Source organism: Diorhabda carinulata, chromosome 12, assembly GCF_026250575.1.
Source record: "Diorhabda carinulata isolate Delta chromosome 12, icDioCari1.1, whole genome shotgun sequence".
Taxonomy (NCBI): Eukaryota; Metazoa; Arthropoda; class Insecta; order Coleoptera; family Chrysomelidae; genus Diorhabda; species Diorhabda carinulata.
This window is the reverse complement of record NC_079471.1, coordinates 1,818,611-1,842,949: the sequence shown is the minus strand read 5'-3', so window position 1 is coordinate 1,842,949 and position 24,339 is coordinate 1,818,611. Positions and strand designations below refer to the sequence as shown.

Here is a 24,339-nt window from a genome sequence, read left to right as displayed (position 1 = left end):
AATTTAAAAATTGGAAAGTAACTGGTGTATGAGAAGAATCAAACCAAGAGGTACCTATAGCAAGGTTAGGAAAGTTAAAAAGATTATAGCATCGTAATTATGAACATTACTAAATAGGTGTCATTTGGAGATGACGTCACAACCAGCCGCTATATTGTCTTGGGAGTCAAATATTGCGTTATTTACATTAAAATTATGGTTATATTGGTGTTTTATTCTCGTGTTTTTTTGTTAAGAGATATTCATTTCAATCAAAAAACGCTCGAAACAAGCAATTCTCTATTCACAAATGAAATAAAGTCTTTGTCCATCACGACAATATGGCCGAAGTCTCAAATGACGTTACTCGAAATGATCTATACAGCAATATGATCCTTTTTGAAATACTTCAAGCACCAAGGTGAATGGAAGTCATTTAACGAGAATTTTTGTTTTATTTTTTAAGTAATTCTTCAACTAAAAAATTCATTTCGAGTTAAAAATTATCTTTAGTTGAAAATGTTTTTCCTACACCTCATTCCACTAAAGGGTAGATTATAAATTACCCTCTATTCGCCCACGTTCCATCTTTTACCAATTGAAAGCAATTTGTTCAAGTTTAGAAAATTTATCTTCACACATGTGTATCGCCCTCGACACACAAGTGGTTCAAGAATTTAATAATGGATGTCCCTTATCTGTTTTCTGCATACCTCAACTGCTATATACTTCACATCTGCGTCCCTACACTGTCAAAATTTTCAAATATTTTGCAATTAGAAAATATATCTAGTTCAAATAGATTGAAGTGTAATAATTTTATTGAATCCAGTGTTGTACAATTACATTGAAATTTTAAAATGTTCAACATATTTTTTGTTCAATTTGGAATAAATACAATGATGAAATCGTTTATGAGACTGACACACCAATATAATCATTCGAAAAACTACTTTTCTCAGAGTACATTTAATTTATGTGTTTTTGTAGATCGAAGGAAAGCACATAACCTTATTAAACGTTTACTTACAAAACAAAACTACTTTGAATTGAAATATAAACATCGCACTTTTTAAAGGTTGCTCGGTGATAAAACAATAAAAAGTTGATATACAGAAAAAAGTGGAAATAAAAATTCACCATATGAGTAATGATAGATATATTTATGCAGCTTATTTAAAAATAATTGACGATTTGACGTAGTTTTCGCTCTTATTTGAAAACTCATGTGCGCATGCTGGACGGTTGTCAACTGTCAATAACGATAATTGACAAACGCAAAATTTTTTATTTTATTCCAGATTCATAAACTCATAATAAAGATCCATAAATACCGGATTAAAAACAAAAAACACAAACCAAAAAGCAGTATAGACGTCAAAGAAAATAACAAAATTTTTAGGTTAACGACATCAACGTCAAGTTTATGAATGGGATGTGGAAATTTCTACGAACGTCAAACGACAGCAGTAAACGAAAAGTCAAGTTTACGAATCGGCCTTTAACATCGGTAGTCATTAGTAAAGCTTGCTACGAAATTATAACCTATTAAAATAAAAAATTCACCAAATTTTGAGTATTAATCCAATTATTATCCATTAACATTTACAAATAGTACGTTTGTACACATTTACAAATTGAGGTTAGTAGCATTTTGAAATAGCCACCACACTAATTTGGAAATACTGGTTTATAAGCAAAAAGGTTATAATTTAAATGAAAAGTTACTAATTAAGTAAGTACGTTTGCTTATTATGATCAAACTACATTATGTAAAATATCAGAGTCAACACATACTACAAGTAAACAGTAATTCTGTTGATATATTGACAGGACTGTATTAAGGGTTCATTATTTCGTAGGATAATTCTTTGCAACTTTCTATTAATATTTATCGCTTTTTATTGAAATTAGAATTTAAAATTTAACATAAGTCGTGATATAAATTCTAATGAGGAAGAAATTTAAATTTGAAACAAATTTTATGACTTTGTATCGTTTAAAAGCACTTGATTTGTTTTAAGTTGTAACTCCATTCTGGGTCCAAACTAACCCTCGGAACACGGTCGGTGCATGTAAGTGAACAGTAAATTTACAGGACTGTACTAAGGGATCATTTCGTAATGCTCTTATTTTTATTGCCGTTGTTTGTTTCAACACAAAGCAGCTTGCGCTTGTACATGTTTAATCTAGTCGCGCTTGTCATTCTTTTACACGATGACTGGAGCCCTCATAAGCTTCAGCCTCCAGTGGCGGAACTCTAGGGTTGGGTTAGGAATCATTAATTCGTCAAAAGGTTCAAGCAGAAGCGCTTGATCGGTCTTCTAAAGGACCTGGGCCTGGGTAATTTCAAGGGGGGCACGACGAGCTTATCAGAAGGCCGATGAATTTTCTATGAAAACTCTGTTACTTCAAGATGTAGCTGGTATGCCAAACTGTGTTGAATGCTTGGTTAAAATCTAAGATTAACCGTTCCTAAGTACATTGTCGAAGTTTATTGATGGATATGGAGAGGTATTTGGATTTTTCGTTTGTTTTCTTGTCAAATCAAAAATGGGGGGAAATAAATAAAACAAAAAATGATTTTGTATATAACATATATTTTACTAAATATGTTGTTGCACTTACATCTTAATAATTAGAACCTAAGTTAGTATTTACATATAAGTGTCAGCTAATGCCAAATTATATAAATAAAATAAAAATGCAAAATGACGAAGGCATATAATTTGGCAAAACTAAAATTCATATATACACAAAAAAATGCGGATAATAAAATATGCATAATATATAAACTACAATAATATATAAAAGATAATAAATGGCATCTTGACGAACAGATCGATACGCAAGGAGAAAAATTAAACTTAAAACAGAACCACAGCTTGTCGCATTTTTGTCACTATATTATTAACGGTGGTGTTTCACTTACGGACTATGTTCTCCAAAGCTACATTTTTTTTTCTTCGTTGAATAGGTGTTTACTATTATTATGAAATAACCAAGAGAAACCTAGGATATCAAAATACCACACATTCAGTTTTCAGCCTCTAATTAGACGATTTCAACTGTTTAGTATTGAATTTCAGTAATTACACAACGTTCATGCCCATATTAGAGCCAAAGCCTTCATATAGCTTCCAATAACTCAGTACACTCTAACCGACTAACTTAGATCTTTAAATATTAGATAAACGACTTGGAACACCTAAGTATATATATAACATAAACATCAAAATAAAATTAGGTTAGGTTCCACTCCCGGAAACTGTGAAATCTTGAGGGTTGTTCTTGGCAGCTGCACTGGCAGAACTAGTTCACCCAGTATCACTAGAGTCTAGCCATCCACACCTAGTGCTAACACCGAAGAAAGGTAAACCTTTGGAAACTATTGGACAACCTCTACAAAATGAACTGGAGACCAAAGGGGTTATATAAAACCGACAGCTCGGCTTTATCAAAAGTAAATCAACAATAGATGCTGTTAAAACAACAATTCAACTCCATATCGAAAGAGGAAGTACTAAATGAAAGTTCTGGGACGGATATGGGATTATACAACCGCCAAAGTAATTTTATCAAGACTGTACATGTACATGTAGCAAGACCAATGGGAAGGGAAGGTAAGAAGAGTGCTGTCTTCAGCTGACCACTCAACCATCCTCTATTTTACTTAAAAATATAAAATCAAGAATGAATCTTATGTACTGCTAAGTTTTTCTTTAGACTATGGACATTTTAAATGATTAATACTAATAAAAAAATCTGTGTGTCGAATATGAAAATGCTACATCTACTTAATGGCACCCGATTGACTATGATATGACTTTTCGAAGGCTGAAAATTGTATGCCGCAGTACATAGTGTCATCAACAAATTAATATAATAATAAATCTAAATCTAATTAAATTAAAGGGAAAAAAATAACTAATGTAACTACTAACGTTATAAAAAATATATATCTAATAGTAGTTACATAATATATGTGAGCTAATGATTCGTAATTAGTTTCAATATAAAGTTGTTCGATAAAAAGTGTATAATCAAACATCAAAAGTGCAAAAAGGCCTTTATGAACTTACTATAGGTTGTCAATGACTCTAAGACTTCATAATTTTTATTAATTAGAACTGAAATAATGAAAGAAGGAAATTAAAAAGAAAATAGAAATATATAAATTGACATTTGGTTCAGAACTTACACCGTAACAGAAAAGTAAAATATGGAAATGAAACATCCGGAAAGGAATAACATTATAAAAGAAAATTTGAGCTTGAAACCAAAAGGACCAAGGAGGAGATCGATAGAAGGTATATGGTAATGGCTATGCAATATAGGAAATACCACTAATAGAGACATCTGTTGGAATCATTAGGAAAACCTATAGATTCCAATTTTGGATTGTTTTCCTATAAACTAATTAGGCCTTTTCGAAAATATACCAGAATAGAAATTGTAATTTGGGGGGTTTATAAAATTTCGTATGCCATTGATTATATATATCCTGTTTTTTTACTTCTTGATGTTGATTATAATATGAATAACAATATTATTAATAAAAAATTATATACTTAGAAGGGTATTTAATCAAGTTCTATCTAACAATAGACGATTTTGATATATGATCATATAACAGGTGCAAAATATCTATTTCAACAACTCTTCTAAGTCTTACAACGAAATCTTTTTATTTTTTTAAATTTATATCACAAAAAAAATCGGTTATAAAAACTTTGAAGTTGAAAATTGATTAGGCATATCAACATTAGTAAATCAACTTTTTATGAAACTCTCCTTATAAATAATAAGAGGACTTTTGATATCGAGATAAATATAAAGAATAAAAAATAAAGAAAAAAATGTCACAATACCAAAGATAAAAATGTCACGCTTTTGAAGTTATAAAGTTTTATATAGAACGTCTTCGAATCCAATCACTTCACCTCAAACTGTCTATCAATTTTTTTTATTTATAAACAAAGAAGTATGATAAATATGTCTTCCACCATTATTTAAATAAATATTAGAATTAATTAGTAGCGGAAAACCTTTTCAACCACTTATTCTAACAATATTATATTTACCATGACAAGTTATGGATTCTTTTCCACCATGGAACTTAAGGGCATACAATGTTAAAAGAAAAAGTAGTTTAAAAAAGAGGAATGTCAAGCTCAATCATATATACAAGCTACACTAGATAGTAATCAATCTTGCTGATTCGATATCAAGTCTAACTGATAGAGGTTACCACAAAACACATTTTGGAATTCCCTTATGGACATTTGTCAAATTTTGACTTGTACAATGGATAGAAATAATCCAGTGTGTTGATTGAAAGATGTTGTTAAACCAGAAATAAACACACAGAAGCTTAGCTTGAACAGTATTAGATTCTTCTCCTAGAAAATCAACCCCCATTGACTTATATAATGATTGCGAAAGTAACAATGATCAGGAGGTGCAAAAAGAAACCGTTACAAACTAGAAAACTCCAAAGAGGAATTGAGAAAGAAAGTAAACATTACGAAACTTCAAATACATCATCCGTATCCCAAAATAAAGAATCTTACCACTCGATTACGTTTTTATGGGCTTCAAAGTGCTTTTACTGGGTCCAGTTGTGTAGTGGTGAATCCAGGTTTCTTCTTATCGATGCAGAAAATTCTTTTCAATCAACATAAAAAATCTCTATACACTCTAAATAGAGAAAGAAATTTTTGATTGGTTTTGTGAGTATTATGGTGGTTTTCCTCCAAGAAAATCCATCCCCGTTGACTTATACAATGATTGCGAAAGTACCAATGATCAGGAGGTGCAAAAAGAAACCGTTACAAACCAGAAAACTCCAAAGTGGAATTGAGAAAGAAACTAAACATTACAAAACGTCATATGGAAGTGTTTACTCCATTTTTGATGAGTCTTTCTACATTTAGAGCGTATAGAGCTTTTTAAGTTGATTGAAAAGAATTATCTGCAACAATATGTGACTATGGAAGAAACCTGGATTCACTAATACATAACTGGACCCAGTAAAAGCACGTAAAACCGTATTGGACTGGTAAGTTTCTTCATTTTGGGATATGGATAACATATTGGAACATGGCATATACAAAGGGTTGGATTGAAGGTTGTTATGATGATTCTTTTCCTGGAAAACCAACCACCATTGACTGGTATGTGGAGTTAAAACGTGTTTACAATATTTTAGATGAGTTTTCGTAGTTATAGGTAGTTCAAATAACTTAAAACCGTACCTGTATGGAAAGTGAGTATGAAAAAGACAAAACAATTAATGGTGGCAATTAGAAAAAAATTCCTTTCACCAAACAGCTCATTTTGTATCGAAAGTTGATGGTTTAATTCGATGAACCGGTTCTTCACCCACTATATTCAACAAGTACTGAAACAGAAGCTTATTTTGACCAGGAATTTTTGATCTATGTGTTACTAATAGACTAATAGAATTAGAGCTAGAGCAGATATGTGAAGACAAGACATCACAGCTGTTCGAACCTGTTTTTTCAAAGTACGGTTGACGAATTAATGTAGATTTGTTATACAAGAACATATTTATTGATATATGAGGTGAAATTCGGAAACGCCCTATATAATACTTGCTTCAAAGCAATTAGGATGTACACATAAAAATGTTCTTACCATTGTGATAGCATAAATGTATATATATTCTAAAAATAAGCTCTTCAATAAATATATCAAAATCAAAACGTTCGGCAAACAAATTGCCAACGTTTAATCTCACACTAAGAAAATTTTTTTGTTACAATTAGTGCTTGAAACATCGAGATTTGTTTGGAAGAATCTCAATTTTAAAAACACGTCTCGTAAAAATAATCATTTCCTAATATCTCGCACCAGAAAATCAGTTTCTAATAAAAAAAATAATAAAATAGTTTTTTTTTTCAAAATTTTAGGTAACTTTTTCAGTTTAAAAAATAATGCCAATTTGACAGTGGGTAATTCGCCAAGCTATTTAATATTACAGATATGACAATCGGTTAAAACTCAATCTTAGCAATAATTCGAATGAACATGGCACGCAATTGAAATTTATGTGAAGCAAGCAACGTTTATTTAATTATAATTTCCAAATGTAAATAGAAATTGATACAATTCCCTTATCGAATAATTAATATAAGATCCAAATCCTTTAGGAAATTAAAGCTTTCTTATCATAATAAAATTTTTATTTTTTGGTTTAGGGAAGTGGAATTATCTTTAATGCACCGATTGGGGTTAAGGTAAATTCAAAACACACGAAAGAAATCGATCCAAGTTATGCATCCACCAAACCGGACACCACAATCTACTAGAAAGTCTCAGATCCGGAAAGTTTACATACTTTGTAGTAACGGTATAAGGAAATACAGATTATTCGGCAGTGACCTGGAATGTAGCATGGCTGGTTGTTGGGGTGCGAAATTATCACCCGTAAAACCATTTGGTACCTCATTAGTTCACTTATAGATTGTGGTATACAAGATTGGAGACAAACCAAAAGAATCAAATTGCTACTTCAATATTTTTTTTTCTTCTGAGGGGCAACAGTAGTTTTAACCAACTGTCATTATACAAGTTTACGTTATCCCTTTTGAAAATGTATAAAATATAAGCTTGTTTTCGATTTTGACATTGATTTAAGAATGATAAGGCGTTACATAAGTTGCCGGGAAGAGTCCCTTGCGGTGTCCAATTTCTCCATGCCACCAATGTTGGTCGGTACGATCGGTTACGGTGATCACATCTCCTCGTTTGAATTCTAGTTCTCCTACTTCTTGAGGCGTAAAATCGTAAAGGGCTTGAACCAAATACTGGGAAATAAAAATTGACACAAATTAATACAGAAGTAAAAAAAATATAAAACATATCGAGCTGCAACTCAAATACTCAATAACAAGACACCCCCTTTCCTTTGTATTTTCGGTTTATGATTGTTGCCTCAATGGCGATATTCATCACCTTTTTCACAGCCAGGCTCGTTTGAAATGTATTTTATGACAAAACTTAAAATTTATTAATCTAAACGTTGGTTATCAAATGTCAAATATAAGGTTGCGTTCAAAAATTCAATTTACATATAGTTGGTTGTCAAATTGTTTTTATTGAATTCCGAGCATTTTCATATTTATAACCTTTTAAACCTTCTGGACTCAACAAATAATTCAAGACCTAAATCCAAATCCAAAAAACCAAATCGGTCCAGAGATATATAAATATATAAATGATCCATTTAATCATTAAAAATTAAAATTTTTCTCTAGAAAAATGTCAGATTACATTTCAATGATACTTGTATTTATTGTTATATAAATGTGCTCTCGACAATAAACTTGACTGTAAGAAGTTGATGTAGCGAATAATTAATTGCTATAATTAGTTTTTTTTTTATTTACAGATTTTTCATAGTCTGCTTCAAGGTTATGACTCATAAAATGTTTGTTTTGTTTTCTGGAACAATTCTAAGTAATCAATTTTTCATGAAGGCTGAAATAATCGATTTAAACTGAAATATTTATTGAAAAAAAAAAAGTATACTGTGTTCACCAACAATGGGGCATTTGGCAACATTTTACTTTCGCTTTTAATTAAATAATTTTTTATACAGAAAGTTTCGATATCCCTGATAGTTGACAATTTTTGAGTTGAATATGAGAAATGAGAAAAAAAAACTTTTGAGAAAGACGAATTTATTGACTTACCTCCTCAGCTACCATATCACGTAATTTAACATCTTGTGAACGGGATACTGAAGACGTTCGGTGGTATTCAACTAATTCATTCAGTGAATTGAACTTTACCACCCATAAGAAAAATTTTCCGGTAGCATCACGCAGAACCTTGAAATGTTGCACACCATCTGAACATCTATAAAAGATATTTACACAACATACTGACTCAATCAGTTGAGTGATTAAACTTACTTCACAGATAATGAGAAATCCCCCGGACTTGATTCACTAATTCTTATTAGAAAAGCCCCTTCGTGTTTATTTAATAATAATTTTTCAGCATCCGCTCTTGTGATTCTCCCATAATACCACCTGAAATCATATATAATATTTGCAAAATGAATATGATTGGAAATATATTTAATTTAACTCACTGATGGGGTTTCATTTCAATATAATTACTAGGAATTAAACCTTCTCTACCATCTAATTCAGCCCTATACCAGTTCATGTCATCCTCCATATTTAAAATCTGAAATTGGAAAATGAAGATGGAAGTAATATTGACATATTTCCAAATTCCAAGTCATTTCTGATACGTTTATATAACTTAAGTTGAGTCCTCTGTAGTTAAGTATGATGTGATCTTAATATAATTTTCATTTTTTACGAGTACTAGAAATCTGTACCAAACGAAACATTTTTATTTATAAATATCGAAAACTGAGCAAATTTTCTAATATTTAGTTCACTTTCAAGCTTTTGCACTGTTTCTAGAAATGAAAATTTTTGTTTTCAAACCTTAGTTAGCTTTTCTGATTGTAGTGCTTTTTTGGTGCCTTCAAACTTTAGTAAATTTGATTACAATATCTTTTAGTAAAGCTACGTGGTTTGCTGAGATTTATAGTTAAGAGAGAAATAATCATTCACTGTCTTCAATTCAAAGTTTGTTTGGAAATTGAATTCTAATGTCAAATTGTTAAGAAGAAAATTTAAAGAATGCATTATTGCATTAAAATAAATTAGAATAGGCTGTTAATTTTAGAATTATTCTTCAAAATGAAAATAAAAGCCCAATTTTGAAAAAAAATGGAAATTCTTTAAAAACAAAACAAATGAGTACTTCTCCAGATACTTCCCATGAATTTGTTCTGATACTCCATTCAGTCATACAGAGATATTAATTAAGAATGAAAATAAAAATGACATAAATTGTAATATTCTATGAAGCAGTTTGATAGTAATGTGTTGAAAAACACAAGACAGCTTACCTTAAATATCTGACAAAAGATCATTTTAACAATCAAAAAAAGATGAATGGATATTTTTTAAAATTTTTAGCCATAATCAATACAACTTCTCTGTTGTTTGTTTATATTTTTTACAAGCTATTTCAAGTTCCAAATTCTTCTATGCAGTTTTTAATACTTTTGTATAAGATTTACATAATTTCAGTGGAAAATAACAATTGATATTGAGAAATAAATAAAGTTTGAATCATTGGATATTTGTTTAAAATAGCAAACTTGCCCTTTTTAACCTAATTGTTTCTCAATTTATTCGTCTTTTTTCTTTTTATACATTCGATATACTGATTGTATCCATTATGAAATTAGTTTTAACTGACCTTGTATATGTATGTCTTAAGATATACATACTGTGTTGTGATCTCTTCATATTTTGGATGCATCGTCAACACATTCAATAACAAGTATAAATTTCGTAGGGATTTCAATTTATAAGAATTATATTGATTTAATGTGGACTTTACCCTGTATTCTCATCTAAATTTTTTATATATAATATGTTATTTAATGTGTTCAACAGTAAACACCATTGGATTTTATAATTTAATATTTATTTATTACTCTCACATTAGGAAACAACATAATTAGTATTCAAATCTCGTTTGAATGATTATAAATAATTGAGAAGTTACTTATGTTGATAAAATTACCGAGATAACAGATTATCCCAATAATAAAAATGAATAATGTATACATGTAAAAAAGATATCAAGTGGATGTAAAACTTAAAATGTATATAAATTCGATGATAAGCTCAAACTGTGTAACTTACTTTTAACACTTGAGCTTTTCTAAAGCTAAGCTCATCATCAGCTGTAGCGTTGAATTCGTGTTTAGCTATCGCCTCCATGGTATAAGATTATTTGAAAATTTCAGTCTTATCGCAATTATTATCACAACAAAGGAGACACAAATTACAAAAAAAAGTCAACACAAGAGATTAATAAGTTCACTTATTTTATTGCTTTGTACCCTAAAATACACACACTTCATATTATCCGAAAAATATTTTTTAGACTGTCTGTTTATGGTATTTTCTGAAAACTAGATTATTACTCACTCCCCTTCTACGAAATTCTACACTCCACTTTGCGATTGAAGAAGAAGCAATGGCGGACTAGCTGTCACGTCCAAAATGATTTTTTCCCAGTTCTTATCACGTCTTTCGTGGTTTATCGGTTTTCTATTTCCCGACCAACGACATGCTTGATTACAGTATTAAGGATTTATCACTAATAAAAATATGTATATTGTTATAACGTAATCCCTTATTATTTATCAAATATCAAAATATTTTTTTATTGGTAATGGTAAATTACACAGACTAAATATTCAGAGCAAGCACTTTTAAGTTTAATGTGTTTTATTGGCTTTCTCTTTTTATCGCACAAAGTTGCTATTTATCTTCTTTTAAATATTAAAATTAAAACTTGGTTGACAGAGTGTAGTCTATTGAACTCTGTGGTTTCATCACATATCCCATTTGTTTTTATATTTTAATTGTATTATATAGAAGAAAACAAAGTTTTAATTTTTTGAACACTCAATATAGAGAGCTTTCCTTAATATCCACCGATACGTCTCGGTCTGCTTGGCCTTTACTTGAAATCAATTAAATTACTTTTCAATTATTACTAATTTTCTTTACGTTTAAGTTGATGCATTAGCAATCCTCATTTCTAATTATACCAGTAATTTATTAATTATTTTGAAGGATATTAATATTCTACATAGCAGAAAGTTCGATCAGTGATAAGAAGTGCGTTAGAGTGTTGTTCCGAAAGTATTCGAACGATAAAAGCTGATTACTTTGACACATTGCCTATCTATTTATTCTATGGACATAACCAAGGAGAAAATCGTAAATGCCTTAAATGGTCAAAGTCCACTTTGATATGATAAGTGGTGCAAGATATTTTATCTACCACGTTTTACATCTAGAGTAAATGGTGAGTGATTTATTTTATTAATAGCGATTTTGAATTGATTCATTATAGTGGAATTTGGGCAAATACCTGTTCACATTACATTTTTTCAGGTTATGTCTATCTAAAAAGATGGCAATGTTGTCAATGCATATTTTACTTTTTATTATGAATTTATGTTTTATTAAAAATGAAAATAACAGAAATTTTAAAACAAACTATGATTTAACAGTTTGTTTTTCATTCAACTCCTATTACGTAACTTCAATTTTACTTTTTATAATAAAGTAAAAGTAAGTTTCTAATTTCTCATGTAATTAGCACATTGCCAAGTGTAAACAAAACAACTATGCTGCTGCATGATAAGTATTTAAATAGTATAACCGATAATACTTTTTATAATAAACGTAGATAATTTCAATTATTTAAAATTTAGGTGTTATTTTTTATACATACAACACAAAAAAATTCACCATTTACTTTTCCACGGCATAATATAAATCAATTAACGACGTTTCGTCTACTATCGTAATTTCTTCAGGAGATAATTGAGTAAAATTACCGAAATATTGATTGTTTTGGTTAATATTTTTTATTTAAAAAGCTGTTTATGATTAGGTGAAAATTACTTAATATTTTATAACGATCTATTTAAATATATTATGAAACAATTTATCTTCCGCGCCTAATGATATACCGTAAGTTCACAACTAAAAATTCTAATTTCTATTAAAAAAAAAACAACAACGTTGCAATGATTATACTGGTCATGGCCACGCTTTGCGCAAACTATTAAACAAACATTTGATTTTCGTTTAGTATTCGATATCAATTGAATTAGATTGTTAAAAATAGTCTACAGTTAGATAAACATTCGCATGATAGGGTTCGTTTTACTTTGATTCTGACTGAGGAAAATTACGGGATTGATGAAAATATATGAGATGAATTACTAGAAATAGGTAAAGTATACTGAATATTCTTACAAATATACAGGATCGTCAAAATTTGATACCAACAAAATATAATAGAGTCGTTAAAAGTGAGATTTTGAAAGTACAATTATACAGGGTTTTCCAGTTTTTTAAATGTAACACCCTGTATTTTTAAGTCCACGTATCAACAAACGAGAAATTTTTGAAGTTGTAACCAATAATTTAATGACTAATTTTTGTTTTTATTTTAATTTATAGTTGGGTTAAACTGTATTATTTCTCTTGTACACTTTTTCAATTATAGATGGCGTTAAGGTGTGTACCAAACTAGTCATATTGAAATTGAAAATTATTGATATTTATTTTACATGTATTTCTGCCTAAATATTCTCAGTTAATTAATTATGAACTGAAATAAGGCATAAAAGTTGCTGAGTTAAAAGTTAACATTTTATTAAAGATAAAAAGTCGCTCATTTGATTTTTCAAAACAGCCAATAGGCGTCGATTATTACTACACGTACACTTGGTTAAATTTCGCGCGCTTCCATTGAGTGACAGAAACAATATGGCCGTTTTCTTAATTTCCGCTCAGTTACTTGATATGCATTGAATTATAACAATTGTTACTAATAACTTTTATTTTTGTTCGATAACCGCTATAACGACTGACACCCTTAGAAAGATTAATTTCTTACCAATCAAATCTATTTACTCATATATCGCAGCAATTCTGATTTAATTTGTAATCAAAGAATTTAACTATGGCTCCCACAGCTCATGTTAAAGAAGCGAAATTTGGAATCAAGTTTTTTTAGATTTTTATCGATAACATATTTGAAGAAGGTACCGTTGGTTTAGCCTCCTTAAACTCTCATAGATTTTTCGTTATAAATAGGGCACCTCATAGTTTAATTCAAACAATGTTGCCAGATTTTGAAACTAATATGAAGATTCAAGGAAATATAGAATAATGAGGTTACGTTGATTATTAATTTCAAATATTTTCACATTTAATTTTGAATTATTTATTTTATAAATACATTTTGTATGATTTAAGTTTGACATAAAGCTTTTAAATGGATTTTTATATGTTACACAAATAACCTCCAAAAAACGTGGAATATGGCAAAAAACGATAATTCATTAGAGTTAATTAGAGGCATTAAATAAGAATAAAAATAGTAATGGTCATAATTTTATTAATAAAAATACAAGTTAAAATGCTTTGCAAGGTATACAGAGGTTAACAGTACATTATTTTTATATTAGAATAAGTTTTTCTTCAGATTGTGACAAGAAGTCACGGAAATCACTGTAGTTATTAACAATTGAAGTAACTTCTTGTATTTCTATTATTTGTTCTCATTTATACCATTTGTTAACTCTTTCTTTGCAAAATTGATAGTTTTTCAGTTTGTTAACTGTTTGAAGTGCTTAAAATTACATATTCAAACAATTTATTTTTTGCATTTTCATTCAAATTTGTTTATAATGCTTCGAAATAATAAAATTATATCGAAGACATAGTGGGAGACATAATACTTTATGTCCATGTTCAGCTGGTAGGTAAATATCTTTTCTAAAGTTTGTTTTAAAAAAAATTAAAATAAATATAACTACATGTTTTATTTCTTTTATATATTGCCCTTTACCATTAACTTGTGTGGTGGTTATGCTTCATTTATAGTAACGTTCTGAAAAATTACATCTCATCAAGAAAAAAACTAACAGAGACTCTTTTTTTTATAAAATTTTAAGACATTGGATCATGTTTTTCCCATTTTAAACACCTTTAAATGATAAATAAATGAATTTCAAATCCAATAACGTATCCAAAGTTATATAAAACATATACTTACATTTATGCAACAAGAAATCCTTTGACTATATTAATGTCTAGTTATTTTATACGCGTAATAAATCGTATTTCCAAAAGCACTTTATATATAATGTGGTATTTGTAACACTTATTTTGATCTGAATTCAACTTTCATTATTGTTAATGCTACTTACAGTCGTTACACTCAAATGAGAAACTCCGAAAAGAAATACTGAACAGGATATACTTCGTATTTGAACTTACCTTTAATATTTTCTTCTAGGGTTATAATTATTTCGTTCCAATATAAAATAGTGTATTAATGAGCTTTTTACTTGAACTATTTAGTTGTTTTAACATCTTATTGGCTATGATATTCTTGAAAGAATAGTTTTTTGACAATAATTTAAAGACAATTGATCAGAAATTGTAAACAACGCCATATTAGTTACGTTTTTAAACTCGTATAAAACTGTCAACTGCTGTCACTCATAGATCTTCAATCGGAAGAAGCGATCTATAATGCACTGAGATATTTCAAAGAACTAACAGAACCGTTCTAGATGATACAAATCGAACAGGTGATTTTATCATAATATGAATATCCACCGTTGGTACCAAGGTTTCAAAACGAATATTCTACTTGTTTTTTTTATATTGTATCAGCTGCAACATGTCTAATTCTCTATAAAAATTGTACTATTTCACATTATTATAACGAAGAAGGTTATTTTAATCTAGTTATTTATCATCAATTATGTAAAATTAGTACATAATGTGGTTGGAAATTTTTTTAAGGACACGTGTTCTAGTTGTCGATATAATCTTAATTATAAAATTTCGATGTTTACTTTTTGGCATATTAGAGTTCAACAAGATATTAAAAGAGATTTTGCAATCCTACACTGTTGATATTTTCTATGATAATTTATCGACGATGTTCTTAGTTAAGGCATTAAAATGTTATTTATATTAAAGTAATATTCATTGTTTACTTGAGTACTTACTGATATGGATAATATTGAGTGTATATACTTTTTGTAATTGATAATAAATTACCTTTATTTAGTTGTGTCTTATGTAAAAGAAGATAATTTCGCTCGTTAATTATACAAATTTGGGATTATTTTATTTTTTGTCGAATTCATTCAAGAAAATGATTTTTTCCCGTAAGTAGTAAATAGAACCAAAATTCAATATTTTTATTTACAGTAATTTCATTATTTTTTGTGTTTATTTAAATGTACCTGGGGAGAAGGGAGAACGTCTGTCTTAATATCGCTGAACGAAAACAGCTGATTAAATTCAATATGGCCGCTAGAGGATAAACAGAGTGAACTTTTTAAATGAAAATTCAAACCGTCAAATATCTAATAATATCTAATTTAAGATACAGCAGGAAATTGTTGTAAAAAATATAATTAGTACAATAAAAAATAATGCACTTCAAGTACTCATTGTTTTTATTTTAGTTCAGTTGTGTAATTGCTAATGTAGGTACGACAGTGGTGATCGAAACAATGGGTACGAAGCCAACAATTTTTGTGTACTATTTATATAATTACCACATTTTAAATAATACAGATTGTCTCAAAGAATGTAATTTGTTTGTAAATTGAAATATAACGATGGTTTTTTGGTTATAATATTTGGAAATTTAAACAGTACAAGTTTCAATGTAGAATTTTTTTTATAACGAACGCCACTCGTAATTTATTTTCAATAATATTGTTTATGTATCTAGTAATCAAGTTATAATATTTTTTATTATTTTAATAGATGTATTACTGTTAATATTATGATATTTCAATTTATATATTTCTTTTTAGGAGATTCAGTGAAAATGCCTCCTGTGCCGCCTCAAAAGGTCGACTTCCCTAAATTTGTCGATTCTTTATGGTGTGTCTACGTTGTTTCGGTTCTTGCAGCCTTCAACGCAGAATTTGGTAATTTTTTTTCATTGCATTCTTAACTATTCTCAATAAAATTGAAAATCCTTTCATAATTTGTATTTGTATGTAATTTTTTGAGGTTAGGTTACGTAGTTTTAGTGCCATCTGCAAATCATACTCCTCGAAGGAATTATTTTTATTCTGAAGGTCATCTTAGGGCTTTTTTATTAAATTCTTTTTATTTCTGTAAAAATTTCAAAACTTTTTCTTCGTGTCAACAATAAAATAAAAAATTTGCCTGCTGGTGAATCCACCTGTACTATACAGGGTGTCCCACGACGAGTTAAAACTATCTGTATATGGAAAAATACTTATAGTATCTTTGTTATTTTAAATGGAACACCCTGTATATTGACACATTTTTGAAATCTACGTAAAATTTTAGTATACTTTTGTCTAAAAACTTTTTTCGAAAAATACATAATTTTTGAGTTATTAATTTTTTTGTAAAAATAGCAGACCCTTATAAATTATTTTTTTACGAAGTTACCCTTAAAGATATGAAAATAATTTCAATTCGGTTGCTTTTAACAAGGTTAGACGTATTTGAATCTATGTTGAAAAATTTTTGATTTTATACAGGGTGTGTATAAAAAGTATTCAAAGTTTAACTTCATAAATATCAAATTTCTTCATTTTTTTAAATAGAACCACCCGGTTTTTTCTATTTTAATGCAAAACTTTCTGTATATGGCAAATTACTTATAGTAAAATCATGAAAATTTCCACGTTTAGGTTTTGGATACGATCTTATTAAGTAAAATATTCGGTTCTACCGGAAGTCTACTGTAGCTTTGCTATTTTATATAGAACACCCTGTATATTAATACATTTTTGAAATCTACGTAAAATTTTAGTATACTTTTGTCTAAAAACTTTTTTCGAAAAATGCATACTTTTTGAGTTATTAATTTTTTTGTAAAAAATTTGACCATTGCAGACCCTTATAAAATATTTTTTTACGAAGTTACCCTTAAGGATATGAAAATAGTTTCTGTTCGGTTGCTTTAAGCAAAGTCGGACGTATTTGAATCTATGTTGAAAACTTTTTCTTTTTATACAGGGTGTGTATAAAAAGTATTCAAAGTTTAACTTGATAAATATCAAATTTCTTCATTTTTTCAAATAGAACCACCCGGTTTTTTCTATTTTAATGCATTCAGGAGTAAAAAATAAGGTAAATTCATGTACATTTTCCAATACCTAAACCTTACCGTTATCCAGATATTGAATGTTTTCTGTAAATTTTTAGACATGCTAAGTTTTATTTATTTACAGAAACCATTTAATATCTGGATAACGGTAAGGTTTAGGTATAGGAAAATGTACATGAATTTACCTTATTTTTTACTCCTGAATGCATTAAAATAGAAAAAACCGGGTGGTTCTATTTGAAAAAATGAAGAAATTTGATATTTATGAAGTTAAACTTTAGACACTTTTTATACACACTCTGTATAAAATGAAAAATTTTTCAACATAGATTCAAATACGTCTGACCTTGCTAAAAGCAACCGAATAGAAATTATTTTCATATCTTTAATGGTATCCACGTAAAAAAATAATTTATAAGGGTCTACAATTTTTACAAAAAAATTAATAACTCAAAAATTATGTATTTTTCGAAAAAAGTTTTCAGACAAAAGTATACTAAAATTTTACGTACATTTCAAAAATGTGTCAATATACAGGGTGTTCCATTTAAAATAACAAAGTTACTATAAGTATTTTACTATATATAGTTTTAACTCGTCTTGGGACACCTTGTATACTATATAAATAAGTCTTGGGTCTCAATATATGGAAATGTTTTCATTTTATTATCAAATTATTCATTCTAGTTACTTATCCGTTGGATTTGATCAAGACTAGACTCCAGATTCAAGGGGAACAATCCAAAAATGGGAAACTCGGTCAGGTAAATTTTTCAAAATTATATTTCCAAGTATTCTAATAGAAAAATATTCACAGTTATTAGAAATTTAAATGTAACTCTGTTTAAATAATAACGTTTTACAGGCACCTTATAGAGGCATGTTGAAAACCGCAATCGGTATCAGTAAGGAAGAGGGTCTTTCAAGACTATGGCAAGGAGTCCACGCAGCTTGTATAAGACACGTGGTTTATTCAGGTACAAGGATAATAACTTACAAACAACTGAAAGAAAACATCTTCCGACAAACTCCTGATCAGAAAATTTTTCCCATATGGCAAACAGCGTTATGTAAGTACATTTCGCCATATCACCATTGATTCTAATAATAAAATTGCTTCTAAATGTTTAAAAAAATATATTTTCAATAACTATTCATGTTGTTACTGACAAGAAAACTCATTTGGGAAATACACAACCTTCTTGTTTTCATTTTTCAGGTATCGGAATAAGTTATGTCCCTTTTTGTATCCACTATCTTTTATGGCATCCTTATTATTTTAATTTTCAATTGATTTGTCTTATTTCCTACAGTATATCCGTACCAATTCAGCCGTTTCTTGTTTATTGATGATTCTTGCTCGATTACATCCTTAATGTCTTTGTTCTGTCCCACTTTCTCTTCCCTGTTACTCTTTCCTCCTTATTTATCCAATTTTCCGTTACATATGTTATAGTTATCATCATAAACGTCGCATTGTGGGATCGTGGCAAATCAAACGCCGAAATATTTCAATATATATGCCAAACTTTCGAATAATATGTTTTCATCATCAGAGAAAGATTTGTTGGGAAAATTTTTGTAGTAGGAAGGTTTGTTGGAGTTGTTAGCAGCCGGAGGGGTGGATAGGGGCTGTATATCGGTGAGCCAGAGGGTAAGAAGTGTTATTGGGGCTGAATTTACATCATCGGGGACTGAAATTAGTCCTTTTCCTTGGTGTTTCCTTTGCAATTTGTTCTTTAACTATCTTATTTCTCTTGTGGCCAGTGTAACTGTGAAGACCTCGACAAAAGCTGATTTCAAATCAACGAATATCATCGTTAAATTTCTTAGCACACATATATTCTCATTGGTTTGTTTTTTCCTGTTGAAAAACTGTTTTTTTTTTCCAATATAAAACTGATTGATGGTGTTATTATTTTCTCATACCCCTCGTAGATAAAAACTACAAATAAGACTTATGATAAATAAAATTGAAAGGAAATGTACGATAATAGAAAGAGAATGCGAAAAGTGGACTCATAAATGTGTTTTTGAGCCTCAAGTTTCGATATGTATGTTTTGAATTTTTTTTTGCCCCTTGTATCTTTGGATATAAACGAATTAGGAGAAATTTTTAAAAGATAGGGTATCAAGTTTGTTGTGTATAATGAAAAATATCCCCCTACTAAATGTTTTTATTAATATAACCTCTTATGTCACAAGAAACCATAACCTCAACTTTTCTGCTATCTTCTCAGTCAGATTTCTTATAATATTCCTTTAAATTCAGTCCCGATATTAATACGAGAAAATTGTCTTGCAGCGATACAAATAATAAATCGGGTTTGGTGTAGAAGGGCCCTTAGGACCCGTTCTGTTTGCGTGAACGTGTTTTAACTCAAAATAGCTGATCATAGTAAGAATTTTAAAAGTTTTGCACCAAACCGACGATGTGTTTTGAAGGTGGAGTGAGCGCAGGAGCTTTCGCCCAGTACCTAGCCAGTCCCACGGATCTGCTAAAAGTCCAGCTTCAGATGGAAGGGAAAAGGAGACTTTTAGGTTTACCTCCCAGAGTAAACGGTATGTGGGACGCCTTCCTCAAGGTATGGTCGACGGGAGGAATCAAAGGATTATGGAAAGGTAAATAACCCCAAGTTATATCTATAGACTTGATGTTTGTTATTGTAGGGTCGGTTCCGAACGTACAAAGGGCGGCTTTAGTTAATTTAGGTGATTTAACTACCTACGATACTGCCAAAAGACAAATTATGAAACACACCGATCTACCTGATAACTACATATTGCACATTCTGTCGAGTACTTGCGCTGGATTTGTAGCTGCTTCGATGGGTACTCCGGCTGATGTTATTAAAACTAGGGTAATGAATCAACCTATGGATGATAAGGGGAGGTAACGCTATTTATTTTGATCATACTGTAGCATTCAAATTAAAATCTTAATAGAATAAAAATTTCATCCTTCCAGATCCTGAATAGTGCCTCTTGGTGTTGTTTTAATGCAACCTGTACACTTTCTAACTTTCCGTTTTCTAATTACACTTTATTAAAAGTCCTGAGTGTCCTTCGAAACTTTTTAAATTGAATAATTTTTATTTATTACCCTATTTTGATTTTTAAATAGTAGAAATTAAATTACAGAACCTATAGAACGTTCAAAAAATAAATAACAAGAAGATAGGGGTGGTTTATATCTGCCAAACTGTTATGATTGAAGATTTCTTACTAAAAATGTATACTTTATACAATATATATTTCCAATTACTAGGATTGTTGCTCTAGCCAGCATAAAATGTGGTAAAACATCCATTAGGACCTAAATGAACCAGTGAAAATTCAAAAATTCATGTGTTCCAATTATCAAAATAGCAAATAAACTTCCTACTTTCTGATTATTATATAGAAATCATTTCTGATACTTCTGAAGCAATTGAAATTGTTTTTGATTTTTCTAGAAGCATCTAAAACCCTTTCCGAAACGTGAAAACATTAGAAAATGCTGTTTAGTTTCATTTCGAATAATCAAAAATACCCCAAGGAATATTGAAACAAGCATACTCCTGCAAGATGGTATTTCACAGTTGTGATTACGAGGCATTCTTCTTCTTATCGTGCCTTTTCAGGTCCCCCTGACTTTGGTAATAACAATGGGGAGCTAACGAAACAATTGTTCGATGCTTCGTATGCCTATCCATTCCTGGATGTTCCTCAATTCGAAAATTGATTCTAATCCATGCATTTCTATCCTAATTTATGATTATTGTGTGGAATATATCATTTCTGATTCCTCTGAAGCAATTTAAATTGTTTTTTATTCTTGTAGAAGTACCTAAAACCCTTTCCGAAACATGAAAACATTTGGAAATGCTGTTAGATTCTTTCGGAGTTCACAAAAACAACCAAAAGAATATAGAATCGAGCTTAGCCCTGCAAAATGTTAGTCCTTTTAGATGTTTTGTTATTTCCTGTGTATAATATGAAATAATCACAATCTTGAAGTAAAAAAAAAATCAATCTGATGGGATTTTATGAACAGAAATGTCAGAATAAAAAGTAGAAACCCAAATAACCATTTTAAAATTAAAAATCCTTCTTCTTATCGTGCCCTGTCTAGTCCCCTTTACTTTGGTAACAATGCTATATATGCCTGTCCATTCCCGGATGTTCCTTAACCAGGAGATACAAGAAATCATGTTCCACTTAAACACTATACACTACACTAACTTGAGATAATTCACTGATCACTATCACTTAACTAATTTATTTAAATTCCTCGATTACTTTCTATTTCACTACGATTATTTATTATATACTGAACTTAAATCTCAATAAATTGATATATTAAGTAAATTGTAGGTTATATTTGTTACAAACAAATAATGTTTTAATTTTCAGAGGTGTTTTGTATACTTCCTCGATAGATTGTTTAACGAAAACGGTAAAACAAGAAGGGATGGGTGCGTTGTACAAAGGTTTCATTCCCATTTGGATGCGAATGGCACCGTGGTCCTTAACTTTTTGGTTAACATACGAAGAAGCAGTCAAACTAATGGGAGCAAAAAGTTGGTGAAACATGATGGAACTATCAAAAAGTCTGAGTTGAATTGCAGGTTTCGAGAGGTATACCAACAACTTTTTTAGATTATATTTCGAAATGATCCGGAAAATGTTATCGATATAGAGAATCCTTGTAGAATCTCCCATTTTTGAACTAATTGTTTTACAAAATTTTCTTGGTTGGTGTGCCGCGTATCAATTGAATCTAGTATTCAAATTTTAATAAAAATCGACTGAATTATTTTGATATTTCGCCTGTAGATAATTTTACCCGTTAGCTTTTTACTTTGCGCTGTTTTCTCCTAACAAATATACCAATTAGAGGCTCAAAAGTTTCTTGTAGGTATTTTTAACTTTATTGACAGTAAAATATAATTATTACAAGAGTTGATTGCAGTATACCCAATGGAAGGCAGTTATATATGTTAACAACTGTTTTTAAACGATTTTTTAACAGGGATTATTTCTTTTTTTTTATTTGGAGTACCATACACCTTCACCAATAAATCTATTCACTATAATTAGCCCTTTAGGTTTACTTAACCCATTAATGCCCAAAACTTTTATCTGAAAATGTTTTTTTATCCAATAATGGTCACTTAAGGAGTAATTTCTACCAATTTAGAAGTTTCATAAATTTCCACCTAGCTGAAAATCAGTAAATGTATCAATAATTTTTTGCTTACGAGTCACATTTCTGTAATTCCTTTACAGGTTCGTTTCGACTTTTTTTTCTGCCCTTTTATTGTTCCACCACTACATTGCCTCCCTTTTAGGGTCCTAATTCTTCCGAAAGCATTTTTCTACATCACAGAAAGGCTCTAGGGTCAATAAGGATCAAGATCCTGGACTATTCTTTCTCAGAACTCTATTCTTGTTTATCAGATTTGATTCAATGATATAGGAGATGAATTCATAGTCAATTCAATTCACATATCAACTTCATGTTTTAAATTATGATTGTGTATATTATGTTTTATCAAAGTTTCCAAAGTGGTTTAGTTATTGTCATCTTCCAATTTTTTTTGGCTGACAATATTGGAATTTTTGTGTCATTTTTACAAACCACATCTATTATAGAAGCTTCTAAAATACCCCAACTGACTAGTTTACTTTAATTAACCACATTTACCACCATGTTTCATTAATTGTGTAGATAAAACAGATTTTTAAGTATCCAGTGGTAGTTTTATATTATTATAAAATTAACAGTGTTGTAACATCAATTCTTGTCTCCATTTTGTAAATTGCTGACTATTTTTTTTATGAATTTGTATCTTTTTACTTCAATTTATTATTCGTAGGTTATTTATTAATTTAAAACCACAATTCTTAGACCGATGCTTTATACTGACTTATTTTAGTTAGTTTAGCTTCCGTAACTAATACTGAGTGTACCAGAAATGCTAAAAAAATTTAATTCGGTTTGGATTTTAGAAACAGCTTCTACCCTATTTTTAAGAATAATTTGTAAATAATCAACTGCTATAGTAGGTGGTAAAAACATTTAAAAATACATGTGTATATTTTTGGAAAGTCATTTTTAACAATTTAATTCACTTTTGCATGTTCGAATCATATTTTAATTTCGTTTATTTAACAAAATTTCAGTTTTCTTTGATTATTATCATTTTCTTTTTAATATTACAAAATTCAATCACAATTGAACCAAAGTTATTTTAAAATCAATGTTCATGTATATTTAGGTATCCCGCACTGATCTTAATTAGAATTGATGTTGATAGTGCCACAATTTATACAGAGAGTTATATTTTTGCAACTATATTTGTATATAGATCAAACCCTATAAGATGATTTTTTGTATTATTACTGTTGCTTACCCACATTATCTATATTTTATTTTGTTTTAATTATTGGAAATACCCTGTATATATAAATAGAATTTTTAGAATATATACCGTTTACCAAGAACATTGTAGTCTTCAATTAGATTTTTATTGTTTAGTTTTATTTATATTTTTTTGTTGTATATCATGTTAGAATAAAAATTGAAAAAAT

At 29.4% G+C, this 24,339-nt stretch overlaps 2 protein-coding genes across 5 annotated transcripts; one reads left to right on the top strand and one right to left on the bottom strand.

The window, feature by feature from the left end:
- Positions 1-2,559: 2,559 nt before the first annotated feature.
- Positions 2,560-11,331, bottom strand: LOC130899959 (growth factor receptor-bound protein 2). Its single transcript, XM_057810179.1, has 5 exons — positions 10,749-11,331; positions 9,104-9,201; positions 8,922-9,041; positions 8,700-8,865; positions 2,560-7,811 (listed from the first exon to the last, which is right to left on the bottom strand). Exons 1-5 carry the CDS (start codon positions 10,824-10,826, stop codon positions 7,638-7,640), a joined length of 636 nt encoding a protein of 211 aa, XP_057666162.1. The 5' UTR covers positions 10,827-11,331; the 3' UTR covers positions 2,560-7,637.
- Positions 11,332-11,808: 477 nt separating this feature from the next.
- Positions 11,809-24,339, top strand: LOC130900345 (mitochondrial uncoupling protein 4). Of its 4 annotated transcripts, none has more exons than XM_057810890.1 (7): positions 11,809-11,925; positions 16,487-16,603; positions 18,451-18,527; positions 18,629-18,833; positions 20,209-20,385; positions 20,434-20,656; positions 22,159-24,339. In XM_057810890.1, the coding sequence occupies exons 2-7, from the start codon at positions 16,501-16,503 to the stop codon at positions 22,331-22,333; spliced, it is 960 nt and encodes a 319-aa protein (XP_057666873.1). In that variant the 5' UTR covers positions 11,809-11,925; positions 16,487-16,500; the 3' UTR covers positions 22,334-24,339. The 4 variants fall into 4 exon arrangements, with proteins under 4 accessions (XP_057666873.1, XP_057666872.1, XP_057666870.1 ...); XM_057810889.1 differs by lacking the exon at positions 11,809-11,925 and adding an exon at positions 12,714-12,863; XM_057810887.1 differs by lacking the exon at positions 11,809-11,925 and adding an exon at positions 15,299-15,826.